This window comes from Anoplopoma fimbria, chromosome 23 (assembly GCF_027596085.1).
Source record: "Anoplopoma fimbria isolate UVic2021 breed Golden Eagle Sablefish chromosome 23, Afim_UVic_2022, whole genome shotgun sequence".
NCBI classification, from domain to species: Eukaryota; Metazoa; Chordata; class Actinopteri; order Perciformes; family Anoplopomatidae; genus Anoplopoma; species Anoplopoma fimbria.
In genome coordinates, this window is record NC_072471.1 from 12,227,224 (window position 1) to 12,246,759 (window position 19,536).

Sequence of the window (19,536 nt, forward strand, 5' to 3'; positions counted from 1 at the left end):
CTAGATTTGGCCGATTCAGAAAGCTGCTGACAACTCCTGGCAAGCAGACTGTCGCACCTGGCGGGCCTCGAATAACAGGACCCGGCACAAACTGGAGAGGAAAAATCCTGTTGTCAGGGCATCTGACTGAACCTATTGCAATATTGTTTTTGAACATCATAGTATTTATTTTATAGATCAAGTACAATTCACTGAACGATGAGTACTTCAAGTCACAAAGTGTATTAAGCTGTTAACCCCCACCCATCTGGAGACTTATGTTTTTAAGGTTTCTGCCACAGATTTAACGAGAGTGTGGTTTTATTTTTTAATTTTTTTATCATATCCAGTGTCGTTGGTCGTTGATAAGATCACGTCTGGACAGTAAATATGAGTAATACCGTTTTATGACGCCCATGTCTACAATACATTAAAAACATACTAATAATCCACTTATAAAACCGTGTAATAATAGCTATAAGCGCTCATACATATTAATATGCTTTATAAGGAAATTCACATGAAATCATAAAGCATTTTATAATGATTTATAATATATCATAATACTTCTTAATTGCTCGTTTTTTCATTTTTCCAACATTTTGTGTGTCTTTTTTTGCAAATTTTTTACTTAAAGCAAATAATGCCCACTGTAATGTATACAGCCTATACCTCAGGGATGTCATTACTTCACTCACAGCACCCAATGGCCGCCTAGACTAATCACATTATAATGCATTATAACATTATCATAATGTATTACAGCTCTGGGAATTATAATACACTATGATCCTTGCAAAAATGTTATTGAGTGACCGAAGTATTCTGATACCTGACCTTAACAGTCATTATTAAATGTTATATAATGTGTTTTGAATATTTTTATTAAGCATTATAAATATGAACGCTTGGAACTATCATTATAAAATTCTATAGGAATATTATGTACATGTAGAAGTATGTTTATAATGCATTGTAGACATGGAAAGTACTACCTTAATATGAATCTATCACCAACAGTCGATTAGCTGAGTCTTGTTGCGTCTTATCTGGTCCAGGCACTCCATCTCAGAATAGTCCAGCACATAACCCCCGTAAAACCACCACATGTGGTTTTTATGGACTTGGACGGACATACATTTATATAGCTACTTTCTAGTCTTCCGACTACTCAAAGCTCATTACACTACATGCCAACATTCACCCATTTACACACACATTCATACACTCTTCCAATTAGAAGATGACCCTCTACACCTCCTGAGCCACAGCCAACTCAACCTCTTTTTTATACGGATTAAATAAACAAGATGTATTGTGTTCATTATTGAGCCGAAGATAAACATCACCGAGTTATTTGCCCCTCTGAAAGACTTCATCATGTTCAATTTTTTAAACTGTATTCTAAAGTTAGCTGATTTATTTCATAAATATAAGACAAATGTTTCATTATCTTCTGGTTCATGTTAGTGATGTTGTTGTTGTTGTTGTTTTTTTTGCCATCCCACTTACAGCCCAGTCCGTCTACCTCAAGCCTCAGCTCCAACCATTCTGCCTCGCCCAATGTCACCAGCTCAGCCCCTTCCAGTGCCAGAGGTGAGACTTGCACTCTACAGAAAGCACTCATTTTATAATGTTATACACTGTATGGCTTTTAGCTGATATTTCACTCCAGAGTGACTCACGCGGAGGTAGAACACAGAGGTTCGGCTTGACACACTGAACATGGGGAACCTTTGACCTTTCGGTGACATGATGTTCTCTCAAACCACTGCGGCATCCTGTCTGGTGAGGTCAGCGAGGTTAGACGGCAGCTAGGGAACACAAGCAGGAGAGGATGATTGGGTAGAAGAAGGGAACGACGAAGGGGGGGGGGTTGAATGGAAAATTTGGAGACTGAAAAATAGAGAGAATACAAAATGAGCTGGGATGAGAAATGAAATAGTCTGTGATGTGGTGGTGACAAATGCTGTTGAAAGAAACATGGAGCCAGTGGAAATGCACGACACAGCAAGAGAGAGTAAGAGATGATAAGAGCTCTGTGGAGTATCTTTCTTGGACCTCAACACAATCTCCAGTCCGGACGGGGCCGTCCAAACCTCCTCTACAGGGTGTGAATATCTAACGCTTTCCCCGTCTGCCCTCTTATCTCGCTGTGTTCAAATGTGCAAACGTGTTTCTGCCTGATCCACATCATAAAAAGTAAGGATATATGAAGACGTTTATGGAAGCTTATACACTCCCCTTTGGCAGGCTGCTGGCAGCGGGCGGTGCCCTTATAAAAGTGGCCTCTGTCTACCCATAAAGCCTAGAGAGAATTATGGCCTGTGTGGTCTTATCTGAATGAGAGCCAGCGATGGGTATCTCATACTCGTATGATAGCCCTCCAAGTGCTATCGCATTCGCTAATGGATCAAGATCCATACAGTGGCTAACAGCAGACGGGGGGGAAGTGCTGTGAAAATGGTGCCAGCGAGTAGTGTGTGTGTGTGTGTGTGTGTGTGTGTGTGTGTGTGTGTGTGTGTGTGTGTGTGTGTGTGTGTGTGTGTGTGTGTGTGTGTGTGTGTGTGTGTGTGTGTGTGTGTGTGTGTGTGTGTGTGTGTGTGTGTGTGTGTGTGTGTGTGTGGGCTTCTCTGTTTCTCTCAATGCATGTGTTACACGTGTTTCTGTGTTAGCACATGTGTCTGTCTGTTGTAATTGTTCAGTCTAACTGAGGAGGCGAGGGAGTGCGCTTGGAGGGAGTGAGGAGGAGGAGGAGGAGAGCGGGTGGGTGGGTGGGTGGGTGTGTGTGTGTGTGTGTGAGTGTGAGGGGCCGGCCCATTTATCATGTCATAGAGCTAGTGAGGCTGAAAGAATGGTAGAGAGGCTTGGAGGGAGAAAGAGAGATTGGCCTTTCCTGATTGCCAGTATTCGTGGGTAATAGTCTAACACCTTGCTGCTATTTGGTCCCTTATGTGTTACACATGCTCTGGGAGTGTGTGCGTGTGCCTGTGTGTGTGTGTGCATGTGTGTGAGAGACCGCTCTAATGCCTCATACTGTCCATTCCAGGTTCACCCCAGATGGCAGAGAAACACAAGCATTCCAGAGAAAATGCCTGTCTGTCTCCACGAGACCGACCGGTCAGCGCCATCTTCCCCAACCCCATGGACCCTGCACAGGTTAATACACACACACACACACACACACACACACACACACACACACACACACACACACACACACACACACACACACACACAGCACACACCACACACACACACACACAAGCATTCACCTACACACACGCTAACATGTGGGTGGTATAACCAGAAGGAATGGCACATCATATACATTGCGGCTATAATTTGTGTTCCAGTATACAATGATTGTGCAGTCAAAAATGCAACTGTTCCCCTTTAGGTTAAAACAGGTGGATGTTTGCATGCAAAGAAAAGCCGGATAAAAAATACAAAAGACAAATTAGATTTTGAGTAAAGATGTCTGCTAGTGTGAGGAAAGTTTTAGAATGGGTTCCTGCTGTCACATTTGTATTCCTATATTTGGTTTAAAGAAAAATACAAATGAAGACATAGTTCTGCTGTGCTAATGAAAAGGTAAGTAAGCAATAGAAGCACACACAGCATCTAAACTATTTTTGTAAAATTAATTTAAAAAAAAAGAAAAAATCCCACTCTGCTAACTAATATTCAAATGTTATTGTGCCGCAAGTGGCATATGTAGCATATTAGCATAGCAAAAAATCTCAATAGAGTTAAAGAAGGGTCCGAGCTTGTTCAGGCCCCACTTGTTGTTGCTGTTGCAGGTCATTTTCATCGACAATATGAGGCGCATTGAAAAATATCTTTAATACACATTTCAAGGTTCAACTCTGAACATAAAAGTGTAAGGGGAGAAGTAAACCATGACTCCCAAGGTGCGTTTTTGACAGAAACATCCAGTCACCAAGCCTTAGATTAGTTCCGTTAGAAGTTTAACATTACAGTCTTGAGAAAACTAATATTACATTCAGCGACTATGTTGCTGTGTTTAGCTCCCAACTGCAACAACAAAAAAGAGTTTTGAATTCCCTACAGTTCTTCTTCTCCATAGCAACGGCGGCCAAGGCTAATGTGTTTTGTAGTATTGAGAGCCGTCTGTGTTTTTATATAAAGTAACACCGAGACTATATTAACAAGAAAAGTTTGAAATGGGAATGCAGAATGGGGACAATTTTTTTCTTAGGAGGGTCATCACTTGCAGATCTTGCAGACGGTTGTGTCCTAAATTTGATATTGTGTGATTTGGAATAAGACAAAATCTATATATGTTTTGACACTTTGCTCCTAATTGACAGCCGCCCGTAATGGGCATGCAGAAATTAATGTCAACTTTGTATTAAACACTAGATCTCAATGGGTGACTTCTGTCTTGCCTCATGCCATGACACCTTTTGTAGCTGAGAATTGCAGTTTTTCAAGAGCAGAAGTCCAACTTTGCCTAATTTTCAGTAAAATATATGAAGAAAAAAAAAATCCAGTAAAGCAGGAACAAGAGCGAACAAGAACAACGTGATATTACAGTGTCTTCTCTCGCTGAAGGGCTTTATGTAACGTAATCACACACTCTACCCTCAGTGACAAAGCCACTGTAACAGAAAAAAAATAGTGTGTTTGTTTTTCAAGGCCCTTCATCTCTTGCGGTCAGCACTACTGCCACAATTCACCTGTTTTCATAGCCTGTTCGTGTTGAATCGGTAATCCTTTTTAGTCTACAGATAAATAGAAGGTGGGAGACCGAGCAATTATTTCCAACCTGAGAGCAGTGAAAGACCAGCTATTAGCAGCTAATGGGACATTGATTATTAGAGACATTGATCGCTTGTAACATTTACTGTAATAAGAATAAAAAAATCTGATCGATATATTTTTGGAGGATGGAGGAGGGGTGCTCATCACTTCTACAAATATCACACCCCTGCTAGACATAAAGGTCATTACGCATTCAGCTCTCTGTGCCTCCCTCTGTCTGTTCTATTGAATTTGCGGGGGAAAGATTTCACACCTTGATATTTACTTTAAGCGTTCAATATTCAATTATTCCTCTCTGCTTTAAAGCTGGAATTTACTTATGTTATCTCAAATACACTGTTTCACGCTGTACATATTTGACAGTCATTTGGACTATTTCTTCTGTGTGCAGAGAGCTGCTCCACATCAGATAGGTGATGCCACTTTACCAAGGAGTGACCCCAACCTGTCAGCACCAGAAAAAGGTAAAACACCATGTTTAGCATATTCTGTTACATCTTTCTCTTCCATGAACTCAGTCAACGACTATCAACATTCAACACTCAGCAAACCTCCGAAATACATTCTCACCTTGCCGGTAATCCCCTCTAGCAGAATAATAATGCCAAAGTGAGGTGAGGTAGGTTATGGTAAAGTGCAGTTTTTATTATTTGTCGTTTTTTGGTGTCCGTTAGAGCGGTGATGCAGAGGTGCTGCGTCAGTAAACGGCATCTCCTCTATTACTCACCGACGCTTACACTGCTGTCCAGGCTGGCGGTCATCTGTCCAGACACGCAGTGTTTGTGACAGTTTTACCTCAGAGGGACTTGAGACGTCTGTCTTCACAAAGCTGCTTCAGGGAGCGCCTCAGGATACACACACACACACACACACACACACACACACACACACACACACACACACACACACACACACACACACACACACACACACACACACACACACACACACAGAAAAAAATATACTCACACACACATACTGGGCTCCATTTTTCCTTCAAATCCTTACAGCTTTTCGTTTTCGTTCATCCTAAAAGAGTAATTAAAATGGCAGGTGCTATTCCTGCAACGCTTATGGACGTGTGTGACTTTCATATGTATGAATTCATATCTATTAGTTAAGCCCCCCTGGTTATCATTTTGCTCAGCATAGCCAAGGACAGATGGATATTTCTTGCATTTTCTGGGAAAAAATAATCCTATGAATTGAGACTGAAAGCTTACAGCCCCCCGCCCCTTGTGTAATTAACAAAAGAAACCTGAGTTTTGATTGCTTTTCTCTAAACTTTTGCAATAACTGAGAGTAGAATGCACATGTGGAATGTATTTCCTTGCATCAGTGCTTCTCACAAACACTTTGTGTGATAATTAGCGAGAACTTCGGAAGAGACACCTTAAAATTAAGAGTGAAGCGTGCGGATGCGATGGCTTCCTTGTGACTCCCACACCTTTCCATGTGATTCGAGCGTGATCTGTGAAATAATGCAGCGAGAGTTAGATGAACTGCCACAATATGGTAACATGACACCTTTGTGCATGCGACAATGACGAAAAGGTGCTAGAATTTACACAAAGACTGTGATTGTGAAAACGCGTTGTTTGCCACATCTGCTTTCTCGTCCCTTAAATCATAACTCCAGATACCAAATATAGTGTTGTTAAGATATGACGCTTCCTAGACTCTTAGTTTGCAGTGAGATGAAAATGAAGGCTGCTCAGTAACGGCGTCTGGAGGCATCAGACTACCACCACTTCATAAACTGTGACCTGACCAATCCCCCTGACTGTGATTTCAATAGCGTCTGATTACATTATATTTAAACAGAAATCCTTGCACTTAAAGTAGCTCCTAGACTTGAAGAGGGTACTTAAGTTTGATTGAATGTGACCTATAAACCCGAAGACTAAACAAGAACAGTGTGAGATTTCTACCAGAGCAAATACTGTTGGTTCAAAGGTGTATTTTATAGTTGATTCCTTTTGATATGAAATCTACATTCAGGAAAAACCCATTACTCTGCTTTCACACCAAATGTGTTGAACTGCACAGAACTCGGCCATTCTTTTTCTCTTTTCTATTTCCTCGCTCTATTTTGGGCTATTTTACCACACTATGAGGAAACGTTTTGATTCTCTCTCATGCATCTTACATTGTATGCTTTTGTTTTTCAAGTATCCTCTACCAACCACAAATCACTTCTGTAGAGGTTTGTTTTGCTGCTTGACCTGAAGCAACATCTTGCATATCTGTGTCATGTCTCTGCCAGTAATGTTGGCTGATGTTATAAAAGAAGTACAGAAACACATTCATGGACTCAATCTACAATCTTACTACCCTTTGAAAAGCACAAGAGAGACAGGACAAGAAGTAAGGAAAAAAGGCAACAACAAAACAACCTGGGAATGTCAAAAGTTGAAACACGCCTCAGGAAGACAAAATTATGAACAAAAGGTAAACAAATTGACTCAAAATAGGATGTCAAAACTGACACTGAGCTGTGCTCTCCTTGGCTGCTTTGTGAGCCATAGCGGCTGCATTGACAGTCAAAGTTCATTGTAGTGTAATCCCAAATGCGCTGACAATGCATGTCCAAAGGAGTTCTTGCAGTGTCAGGTGGCAGAAATAATGAAGGCACCAGTCTCGCTGTATAGGACAAACGCTCTGAGGTTCATGAGTTATATGAGTCTCAGGTATTTCTGGTCCTTTTTTTTTTTTTTTTTTTAAATTAAAATAAATCGCAAGCATTGGAAAATATATTAGAGCAGAATAGGACACCGGGCTGAAAAAAATATATTTTATGATTGTTGACATTCTGATCGTGCTTTGTGGAAGAGTTAATGCTTAAAGCTCCTTTTTTAGATTCTGCTTAAGATATAGCTTAATCGTAAATGGCGACATCACCTTTTTTCAGCCCATAGAGAAAAAGAGTAATACAGAAACCCCTCAAGTGAAATAATGTAATCTGTTTGGGAGATTATGGTGTTCATGTTGGGTTCTATCTCTCAATGTAAGAAGCTGAAGTTTTTAGGGCCTTTAACGTAACGCACTTCATCCTACACTCAATCTCGCCGATATATATACACTCATGCACGATTGGTGTGAAACCAGTGTTACTGCCATATGTTGTGTTATCATACCATCCATCTGAAATGTGTTTCTCCATGTTGTCTTGTGTAACCCCATAACTTTTTAAAGTGACTTGTGATGTTTTCTGTGTACTGTAAGTGCGACACACACCCAGTAGCTGGAGCCTAGACAGTGTCAAAGAGGGCGCCCCATCCTTCTCTGACTCTTATGGCAAAATGCTATGCCCTCCTGTACCTCCTAGGCCACCGTACTCAGGTAAAGTGGCCGATCACGATGAATTCTCCGATTCAAGAACGATACTAATTTTCTCCACTCCGACTTTTGACACCTGGGGCTTCCTTCACATCTTCCTACAATTACTTTTTTCCATCTGAGGCTCCCAGCTACCGTTTCCTGGCTTGCTGCTCCTAATGCCATGCACTTACATGATTGAAAAAGCATTAACTTCACTAACTGGCTTTGATTTTTTATTTGGTATGAGATTGGTGAGTTCAGTTTAGAACAAGTCTGAAAATCTCTGTGGACTATGAGAGGGCTAAAGTCAATCCCCAAGTGAAATTCCAGTTAATTCTCGTATTTTGCCCCCTGAGAAATGCATGTCATTTTATTTCAACAACATCTTTCTCCACCATCAACTCACACTGCATTTCAGCTGTTTACTTATTTACAGATTCAACAGATTTGACTTATCCCCCAGTGCTTTCTGATATATCGTGCCGGCCAGAAGCGTAATAAGCAGATGGAGTGTCCCCCCCCCATACACACACACACACACAAACACTTCTGCCTTCATTGCATAGAGCAGAAACAGCTGTTTGATGTAGAAACAGCTTAAGGCAGCCTAAAGGACCTGCAGAACATCAGTGCTTATTTGATTCATTGATGCTTTAAGCCAATGGCCCCTCTCAGCTCCATGTGTGTATGTTTGCATGACTCACGCTGTGTCATCATGGTGAATGGAAGAAAACTGCTGCCTAATTTGAATTTTCCCTCTTTTCTCTCTCTCTCTCTCTCTCTCTCTCCCTCATCTGGTTGTCAGCAGGCTCCTCGGCTAAAAATATGAGGTCGCAGTCTCCTGTCTCGGCGTCCAGATCGCCGCAAAAGGTTGGTTCTGTTTCTGTCACTCACTTCCTCAGTCCGTTTGGTGTGAGTTTGAGGCCTTATTTTTTTTATTGTTCCTCTGTCTTTCCCTGAGATTGCCTGACCTTGCTTAGTGACAGCCTCGGGGCCTTTATACAGCACTGCTCAAGGTCTTACCGGCTAGCTCCGGGGTCTTTATCCTATTCTGTGTCAACCCGAGGCCCGGGAGCTTTGCATTACTGTTCACTGAAGCTGCTAACTGCTCCAGCGGTGCTGATTTTGTAGCTTTTTTTCATGACACGGCTGTCCCAAAGAGGACCCAAAACGGTACTGGCTGGAGGGCACTCATCATGTTAGCTAAATGTACACCTGGTAGGAGCCAACTAGTGTCCACTGTGTTTAATTCTGGCTCTGAGAGAAGGGTCACCTCCTGGCCTGCTTGCTAACAATATGTATAACCAGATGGATTTATTCAACATCACTACATGTACTTGTCAGTGAATAATTTAAATTTCAAAGATTGAACCCTGTTTGCCTTGGATTTTTTTTTTTTCATTCGTTATTGATGCTGTGAGACCTGCGTGTGCTGAACCGAATGTACCCTCTAGAATCTCTCAACTGAGATGTGTTGAAACAGGTTTTTAATACCTCTAACCTCAAGTGTTTTTATGTTTATCTGCAGTTAAACTGATTACTCTCGCTTTGTCTCCAAGCTCTGATTAGCTGTTAATGAGCCTCTTAGTAGTTAATACCAGTCTGCAGAAGCAGGAGAGATCCACGAGAGGTGAACTAAGCACTGAGTGAGCTTTTAATGAGGAGTAAAAAGTTGTTTAGAAACTCCGGTGAACCGAGGCTTGTCTCCTGCTTGCTGTTATCTTCTTTGTGGGATTGTCACGAGCGACTGTGCAAAGCTCCCAGCTTTGTTGCGGGTGCGATGTCTTCTCACATGTGACACCTACCGTGTGGGAATGTAGTTGTTTGTGTGTGATAGTGTGGTCTGTGTGTAAGGCGGGAAAGAGAGCGTGAGAAAGAACGACTCCGGGTAGTGTGAGTGACAGCTTGGCACTCAGCACGCTCTGTCAATCACATCTGTGTGTGTGGTTAGGTGTGCGCATGTCGGCACCCGTGTTTATGTGAGAAGAGGCCCCAAGCGAAGTGCCTAGCTGCCCATCACAGCACAGCCAGGGACGGGTCCTCCGTGGACCTCCAGTAGGTCCCATTATCTGGCAAACACACACGCAAACACACACACCAGTCAGTGCAGCCAGGGGCCCATTACCAGGCAATAAAACCCCAGGACAGATAGTGAACCTGCAGAAAACACATGGTGCCAGTCTGACAGGGCTGCACCTACTCATCTGCAGCGGTAGAAATGATATTCAGTGCTAGCCTCTCTCTGGTGAACTGGGTCAGGAGTTTAAACTGCTTGTCAGCAGTATTTTAAATACACAGATTTTCATCACGGTCGCCCCAGATGTGGAAAAAGGTTTGTCCAGTCGTGCATGCTTAATGGTTACCTCTCTTAGTGCGTGCCCCCTGAAGCGTGAGCAACACAACCCGTACTGATCAATTGTATACTCCACTAGATCCAATTAAATTTCAGCAGATATAATGGCAGCATGGTGTAATTGCTTAGAAAAACATTTTGATGAGTGATCAGATTTTTGAGGGGGGAAGTGTGGCATATTGTGTTTTTTCGTCTCGGCGCACAGGGCCGGTTGATGGAGTGTAAAAACCTGGCCCTCTCAATCTGTTCACTGACTCTCCTTTTTTTTGAAAGTATTTATCGCTGCTGTAGGGCTGAGTCAGCACACATGTTGGAGACAGCAGCATAGGGGATGCATGCAAAGTGGTTGCATGCTTTCCATACTTTTTTAAATAACGCCATGTTATTCTGAGTAATTGTTTTCAGATAATAAATTACTTTTTTACCTCTTTTATTGTGAAATGCTGGATACTGAAATGTAACAATCGGAGAAGGTTATTGTCATTATCGATTATTCTGCTGATATCAAATATTTGGACTGTTGTCATCTCGGTCTCTCAGACCATGTGATGGAGATTTTTCAAGATTTTTTCTTATTTCATAGACAAAGACAATTTATTGGTTTATGAAAAAGTAATTCCAGAGTAATAGTTAAGATAACAGTGATTCATAGATGTAGTTTGCTGTTACCAAAAGACAGAGAAAAAGAGCAATCCATTACAATAGAGAATCTGGAATCAGGTCATGTTTTACATTTCTGGTTCAAAAAACAAGATTTTCAGGATAGGAAATGCTAGAATGCTATTCAAACAATTATTTGATAATCAAAAGGTTGGTTGTTTGGCTAATCCATTAATGGACCAATAGCTTTAGCTGCTTCAAAGGGTCGGAAGCCAAAAAGGTTGTTAACCACATCTCCATAAAATGATCATATCAGATTTTCACATGAAGAAAGAACATGATTTTCTTGTCATTCTGTCTCTCCCTGCAGACCACAGTGCCACCTTTCACCCCTTCACCCACCGAGTGCCAGTCTACCAGCCTGGTCTCCAACTCCCCCGTCCTCTCCGGCAGCTACAGCAGTGGCATCTCCTCCCTAAGCCGCTGCAGCGTGTCGGAAGCATCGGGCACTGAGCTGCCCTCTGGCGACCACCCGCCCCATCAGCTGCCTCCCCCACCACCTTGCCAAACTCCGTCTCCAGCAGCTCGGACGAGCCAATCCGCAGAGAGAACAAGACACCTCCCCCCTACAGCGTGTACGAGAGGAACAACCCCCGCAGGCCTGTGCTGCTGCCCCACAGTCTCTCCATCCCCCCACAGACGGACCCCCCGGCCCTTCCACCCAAGCCTCACCAGCTCCGCACTGGCAGCATGAAGCTGGACGGAACCTCCGACCCTCGAGTCCCCAGACCAAGGCCCCTGCCCAGGAAGGTGTCCCAGCTATAGGTGCTGGTTAGGGCCCAGGTCTGGAGAAGAAACACACTGGCGTATTTTGCACTTTTCTACTGGGCACTCACTTGTTTTTTGTGATCTTCAGTTTGGCATTCCTGACCCACACTCCAATAAAAGACACGGGCCTACAGATTAACAGGCAGTCAAAAAAAAACTGAAGAAGCTTTCAAATATTGAACGTTTCTTTTGTATCTACTAGAGGGCATTGCATTGACTTTGACTTGGTCATTCTGCACTTTTAGCTCTAGTATGTATAATAGGTCACCACGGTCAGTCGCAACATATGTTTACCAGAACACTCTACAAAAACAGAGTTTTGATAGATGTAATAATCTCAAATATATGTATATTGGTATATATGAGAATTGTTTTTGCCTTAAGTATTGGAAACAGAGTCTTTTATCCGTGAGTCTTGCACGTTTTTTTTTTTTAAAACGACTCCGTACATTTGTATACTGTATTGCTAAAAAGGTGCTAGAGGCCTCGAGTATGCATTTCAGTGAAGTGTAGTAGAAACGGGTGTGTTCCCATAGTCATATCCACACACGCAATGGTACAGAAACATTGAACCTGCTAACAAAAATGAATTATCATTAAATTTTAAAAAAAAGTGCTGTTATTTCTGCCAGACAAATATGACATTTTTATGTAGTGATTTAAAAAAGTTTGGTAAAGATAATTTCAGCACAGTAATGTGAGCAATTTGGACTCTACATTATTTCACTCAACATGGTCATATGTAAATCAGAAAAGGAGAGAGGTTTTCAGTGGGACGTACATCAAACCTCTCTACTGCCCTTCTCTCAAGGATCTTAAAATCACTCTTTCACACTTTGCCAACATAAACAATAAAATCATGAGCCTGGACCAAACACAAAGGCAAACGCTGGTGCAATTGCATGCTTAGAACTTTGCCTTTGACCATTGACATTTAGATGAACACACCCTATCCCTCCTGCATGATGTACATGACAACAGATCTTTAGGGGGTGTACCAAGTATTTTGCCAAAGGAAAATGTACAATGTGCTGTAAAGAAACTTCTGTTTAACTGGGGCTTGGAAACAAGAAGCTCGGAAATACTCAACTGAAAAGACAGTTTAAAGACAGAATATTGATTTCACAATCCCCAAAAAATCCCAATTAAACTGTTATGTATTGATCACTTGTAACTTGAGACAAGCACAAACTAGACTTAATCATCTGTATTTTAACCATGACTAATTTTATGAACTGTCTATTTGACAAAGCAGTAATTGGAACAGAGTTTCACTCTCAGCAGCAACCTTAAGAGACACAAGGACTGACACTCTATTGAAGAAATATTTACAAACTAATCATTGTCAAATATTTGTACAGTTGAGATTTACTTTGTGTTGATTAAAAAGATGGACGTGAGTTGACTGCACTATAAATAGTTGCACAGTTCAACCACGGTGCATTGCTGCAGTGAAGTAGGTTTTCTGTGGCAGGCACGTTTCACATTGTTTTGTAAAATAGAGGACATTTTGGCTTAAAATATTCATCAATCTTAAATTCAGTGCACCATTTTATTTTGGTGCAGGGGGGGGCGGGGTTAGCTTTGATATTGTTTATATGTTTCATTTTTGTATTGTTAATTTTGATTGTGGATTTTTGAGATTAAATATTCACATTAATCAGTACTTGAGAACCTGTAAATTATATGATGAGATTAATGTAAGTATGCCAAATATAAAATTTGTGTATTACAATTAATGTACATATTGTGTTTTTAACAAAATGTAGCTATAACAATTTACAGCTTTGAATGTAATGTTGAAGCAGCAAATTATTATTATAAATGTTCAAACTTTTATGGTTTTGTGAGTGTAGAAAAATTAAGGTCATGCATAATGACGCCTAACACATTTACAAGTTCAATAAACTGCCCTATGTAATACAAACGGACTGATTGGCAGGTTTCTATGTTGAGACATTGGAGATTTGTTACCTAAAATGTGCATTATTTTATGGGGTATTGAGGTTTCACATGCACAAACACTCTACCAGCACTGCAGACATCATAAAAAATGAGACATAATGCACCCCAAGGAATAAACTGAAATGGCCACACCCTGGCTGTCATCCTACCCTGGAAGGAAGCAGAAGTGATTTAGGGAAGATGGACTAAGAATTGTTGGCAGGATCCATTTGGAATGTAAATCTACCACCATTTGAAAGCACGGTTACTTAATGAAAAATTGTTTTTTTATACTTAAAATGTTAAAATGGAACTTACAAACGTGCTAAGGTTGAATGCCGATGATTTTCTGCTCTGGTGGAATCGACTATTTCTTTGGATTTCCTTGAGATAAACTAAAAGAGATTTATTATACAGTACCAGTCAAAAGTTTGGACACACCTTCTCATTCAACTACTTTGAATAATATAAAATATAAAACATATTCTGGTTTGTTGAGCATTTGTTTGTTTACCACATAATTCCATATGTGTTCCTTCATAGTTTGGATGTCTTCGATATTAATCTACAATGTAGAAAAAAATTAAAATAAAGAAAAACCATTGAATGAGAAGGTGTGTCCAAACTTTTGACTGGTACTGTACATCCATGAGTTTGACCCACTGATCAATCAATAGGTAAATGGTGATTTTGGGCAGATCCCCACCTGCTGGCAGCAGAGTACAGAGTAGTTGGTAATTAATATAATTCTGGATAAATGCTGCTGTTATTAATCATGTTTCTACTATTTAAGCTCAGTGGCTGATAGAAGAGTTTTATAATGGTGTTGTACTGCCTGGTTGAGGAGGATGTTAGAGTCGTTAAAACAACATGGTAAAGGTAACGTAAACGGCTCGCACAAATGACACGTGCGATCGCGTGCGTGTTGCTCCGCTGCATTTCATTGGTTGTTTGGCAGGTAACGACGTCATTTGCTTTCGCTAGTTGTCAGAAGTCAAGTTTCTTTTGAAGAAGATTGCAGATAGTCACTACGGTCACCTGGAACATTGTAGTTCAAGACAGAGGAGTGGTCCTCTGGAAAAATGGCTGAGGTATGAGCCCATTCAGAATAGTTAACATGTGTGGGGAAATGTGAAATAGTACTTTATGTCACTGTCATTTTCTGGTCTGTTACAATTGTTGCACAGACGCCACTGTTGCACATTTTTTTTAACTTAAAAACGCCACTGCAGTGACTAGTTAAATGGGGAAATAGCGTGACCACCTGGTTTAAGTCAATGTTAACTAAATGGCGGGCCGTCAGGGCCAGCAAGGCCTCCTCTGCTGGCTTAAACATCATCAGAATATAAATTATATATTTTTTCCATATGTATTAAATTATTCCCCATAGTCTATTCTCTTAATTTCATAGCTTTTCTCTTGGTTGCGCTCAGATCGGAGGCCTGCGCTTTATGTTCGAGCTTTTATCCAATCATATTTCAGCCGTCATGTGTTGCTAGGGTTCAAGAAATCTGCCCTTAGGCCTTCAGAATCAACAGTGCGGGCGCCTGTAGCTTAAAGTGAACGGAATCGAAACTGTGGTGTTAACCAATCAGATTTCGAGTTGGCGACACCGGCTAGCAGGCGTACAATGACGTCATCACGGGCACGTCTTTTGATTGGATGCGCACTAGTGAGAGGCGGAGCTACGCAGAGCTAGCGGAGTGAACCTGTGGCGACATGAACGAGCTAATTCGTGTAGCTAGGTCGTGCTAGCGAAGATGCTAGGATGGATTGTGTGTTCAAATAAGCAGGTGTTTTGGGGAATAATCAGTCGTTTTGGTGAGTTCAAAGCATTTTTTTATTTTGTTTTATTAAATAAATATTAACGAAATAAAATATATAGACAAATATATAAAAAATAAATGCTTGATGCTTCTGCAAGAGGTGATGTGTGACACTGGCTCAGCTGTGCCTGCAGGGAAAGGACTCAAGGAGACTTGTTGAATTGTTTTGGTTTAACTTATATCAAAGTTTCACCACTGTTGCAAATATATTCTCAAGAACAACTGCAAATGATTTGTTTGTTTTCTTTTATTTTCAGTGAATAGTTTGTGTCTTTATCGTCACGTTTCTTAAATGAAACAATGCGCTTGTTTAGTGAACACACTTGTTAAAGCTCACACATACTGTTGGTGTTAATAAAACTTCCTGGACTAATCCCTTAAAAGCGCCTTTTATTTTAACGTTTTGACAGTATCCAGTAGTTTAACACTCTTAATTGTAAATGCGTTATAATGCGTTTCTGTCTAAATGTATAGTTTCTAGAGCCATGGCGTCATAATGATGGTATTAAGAGGTGGATTCATTCAGGTAGGATATCACTGAAGGCCTAGGTGTGAAATGCCAGCTGGAATGTATTTAGCATCACTGTTTCTCTCAACAAAGGTCTATAGCCACACTATAAAGTGGGAAATAATAAATAGAAGAACACATGTATTGTCACCATAGGCAGAGTGAGCACAGGTGTGAATAATTAATTGAAAATGAATGATGGCTGCATAGAGTTCACATTTCTGGTACTGTGCATGTCACTCACTTGAACACTTGACAAGAAAAGAGCTGTTGTTTGTGTTATTAGTAACACCTTTGCTTCTCCTACTCTGACAAAATGTCTGACAGAAAGGCCTATTTTTGAATTATTATGTTGGCCTTTACATACTGTTGGCTAACGATCAATTTCCCTTCAAAATATCACTTTACACCATCGCCTGGCTGTTATGCGTTGGAGTAGTGTGCTCTCAGGCTAAAAAGACAGCTAAAAATGCAACCGTATACATTAGTTGTCGTCAGTGTGTTTTGCTGCATCAAAGAAAGAACTGTCAATACACAGAATTAAAAAAATCATGATTTACATGTGGCTGCACGGTGGTGTGGTGGTTAGCACTGTCGCCTCACAGCAAGAGGGGCCTGGGTTCAATTCCCAGGCTGGACAACCTTCTGTGTGGAGTTTGCATGTTCTCCCCGTGTCAGCGTGGGTTCTCTCCGGGTTCTCCGGCTTCCTCCCACAGTCCAAAGACATGCAGCTTAGGTGCATTGAAGACTCTAAATTGCCCGTAGGTGTGGATGTGGTTGTTTGTCTCTATATGTCAGCCCTGCGACAGACTGGCGACCTGTCCAGGGTGAACCCTGCCTTTGCCCATTGACAGCTGAGATCGGCTCCAGCACCCCTGCGACCCTTAACTGGATAAGCAGGTTACGGAAAATGGATGGATGGTTTACATGTTTGTAGAGACAATTGTGACCCGTTTCATGTCCCTACTTTCAAACGGTCGTGTTCAGATCGACCGTAAATTCTCTTTTTTGTAGCTGTGTATTTGGCTCAATTGTTAATCTGCTCCTCTCCATAGATTTCCCATCCTTCAGCATCCATGGTCATGCCTTTTAGCTTGCAGTATTCTCCCTCTGGAGAACACGTGGTTCGGAGGGCTGTAGATGAGTTACTGGTGTGTGATAAAAGAAGACACATTCACACAAGGGAGACAGTTTCCCTGTTCATCGCAAAGCATTTCATTAACCCACCACCACCGCCACAGTCGGCTCAACAGTTGCGTGTTGATGGATCTGTGCTGCTTGACCAAGGGACCTTGAACAATTGCAAATTGTGTTGGTGTGTGTGTGTAGTTTGTGTGTATTCCCTCACTCTAGTGTGTGCGCAGCTGGGCTATTTGGAGACGAGCAAACTTCACCTGTCATCATAATTGTTGGTGGTTGGCTGTAATTTGACAGCAGTTATCATGTCAGGAATGAATCCTTGGCTAAACGCAGAGTCTCCTTGCAACAGAGGGCGCATGCTGCAGCAAACGGGAGGGACATGCCTCTGCCATTCAGCGGGCCTGGGAGAATTGTTGTCCCTTACAAACCTCCACAGGCTTGTCAATCTGCCCATTATTGAGAGTGAGCCCCATCCTGGTTGTGGTAGTATCGAACAAAGCCTGTCCTGGTTGTAAGGCAGCGCAGATAGCTTGCTGCCAACAAAAGGAACCGTAGCTGGAAGGCACGGCGCTGTAATAACATGTAAATATTTTCAACCTGCGGATTTCCCTGTAATTTTGGAGACGTTCGGCATTCTAAAAGATGCAACATTCATTATATCCAGCTCGTCTAAAAGCACTAAACATCTTCCGTTTATAGCATTCATGGGTGATGATACATAATTATCAGGGGAAAGGCAGTGCTAGGTATTAATTTAAAGTTGCCTGGGGCGAATTTTGGAGAACACACAGCCGCAGAGAAACCCAAGGTGTTTGTCTCACTCTGCAAATCTCCCTAGGGAGAGGAGAAGCTGGAGCAGCTCTGCTGGGAGCACAGAGCCTCCATCTCGGAGGCACGCTGAAGAGGTTTCAAAGAGAAAACTCGCAAGAATAGATGGTGTGTTTTATCTTCCTGCTGCACTCGTATCTCTGCTCTGTTGTGTTCAGCAGCTTACGGGGGATTTTCACCTGACAGCTTCAAATACTTTAGGTTATTTTAATGGAACTATGAGTGAAGTTTAATTTTTTGACTTGCGCTGTCCTCAGAGTAGGACTATTGCCTCAGCTGAATGAGGAGTTGACTGCTAGTTTCAAATGCTTTGTGTGCCGAAAAGGAATACAAGACAAAAGATCAGGGAGATGCAGGCACACGAGTTTGTACACATACGTGTGTGCGTGTGCGAGAGAGCATGAATATTCTTTGAAGAGACATATTGGATTTCTTCCTACTGATTTTAGTTTAGCATTTTTCTAAAACCACTGCAGGAATCAAACAGCACAGTTTCACAGGACAAAATACTATTTCATTTTCCATAAACAGTAACTTAAGCCATTTCTTTAGCTACAAAAACACCAAACAGTTAATGGTCATTATTGCTAGCATGCCATTGAGAGTTGCTCTCCAAAGAAAACATGAAAGCAAGCAGAAGATCTCAAATGAGAACACATTTCTTTCTAATGTAGTCTTGTCACTAGTACATTTGAAGACCTAATCCCCTCACCAGATTGTTGTTATCTGCATTTGAACAATTGTTGCATTCTGTTTGATTCAATTCATTTTAAACTGGCTCTAAACCACAGTATTTGGTGTGAAACAGCTTTAAATGTTCTCCAAATAAAGTACCCGTTACAGCACATCACTCAAAATAAATTAAAGGCATCGACATTGCTTCGTATGCTAAGGCCATGCCTCGTATGGTTGTAACAGCACTGGTGTCAGTGACTGAGCGGGTAGACCAGAGAGACACAGGTGTTTTTTTTGTTGTTTTAGTTTTAGTAATACAAAATAAAGTAACAAAAAATACTTCTGGCAAACATTCTGGGCCTGTAAATGAGTCGAGAAAATGAAAAAATATGCTGTAATTGTAGTAGTTCTTATGATTCAGTTTTTTCATTAATTCTGTTTAATACCGGATACCCTGATGATGGCTTACCATAACAACCCTACTTAAGGCTCAGCACTTGAACCACACTACTGCAGTTCTCTCATTATCATATGCCCCTTTCCTTTCCAGTGAGTCGTCCTCAGAAGGTCAGCAAATGGCGACCCTGTTTACTGAGCTCTCGTGCCCACCAAGGGTTCTGGATCCCGTCTTCCACTCCAAGCCCCTGTGGTTCAGTGGTCTGCACAGCGCGACCGGAGGGCAGCTCCATCAAGTCTTGCATCAGGCCGGCCATGCTAAAAGGTACTCTTTTTGCCCTTGTCTAACG

The 19,536-nt window shown here is 41.6% G+C and overlaps 1 protein-coding gene across 1 annotated transcript in view; it reads left to right on the forward strand.

The window, feature by feature from the left end:
* dock4b (dedicator of cytokinesis 4b) overlaps positions 1 to 14,250 on the forward strand; it is a 112,264-nt gene extending 98,014 nt beyond the window's left edge. Inside the window, 7 exon segments of the mRNA XM_054624425.1 lie at positions 1,494 to 1,575; positions 3,029 to 3,138; positions 5,159 to 5,231; positions 7,993 to 8,109; positions 8,894 to 8,958; positions 11,412 to 11,595; positions 11,598 to 14,250. Of these exon segments, the coding sequence (XP_054480400.1) occupies positions 1,494 to 1,575; positions 3,029 to 3,138; positions 5,159 to 5,231; positions 7,993 to 8,109; positions 8,894 to 8,958; positions 11,412 to 11,595; positions 11,598 to 11,866 (900 nt within the window). The 3' untranslated portion in view covers positions 11,867 to 14,250.
* The last annotated feature ends 5,286 nt before the right edge of the window (positions 14,251 to 19,536 follow it).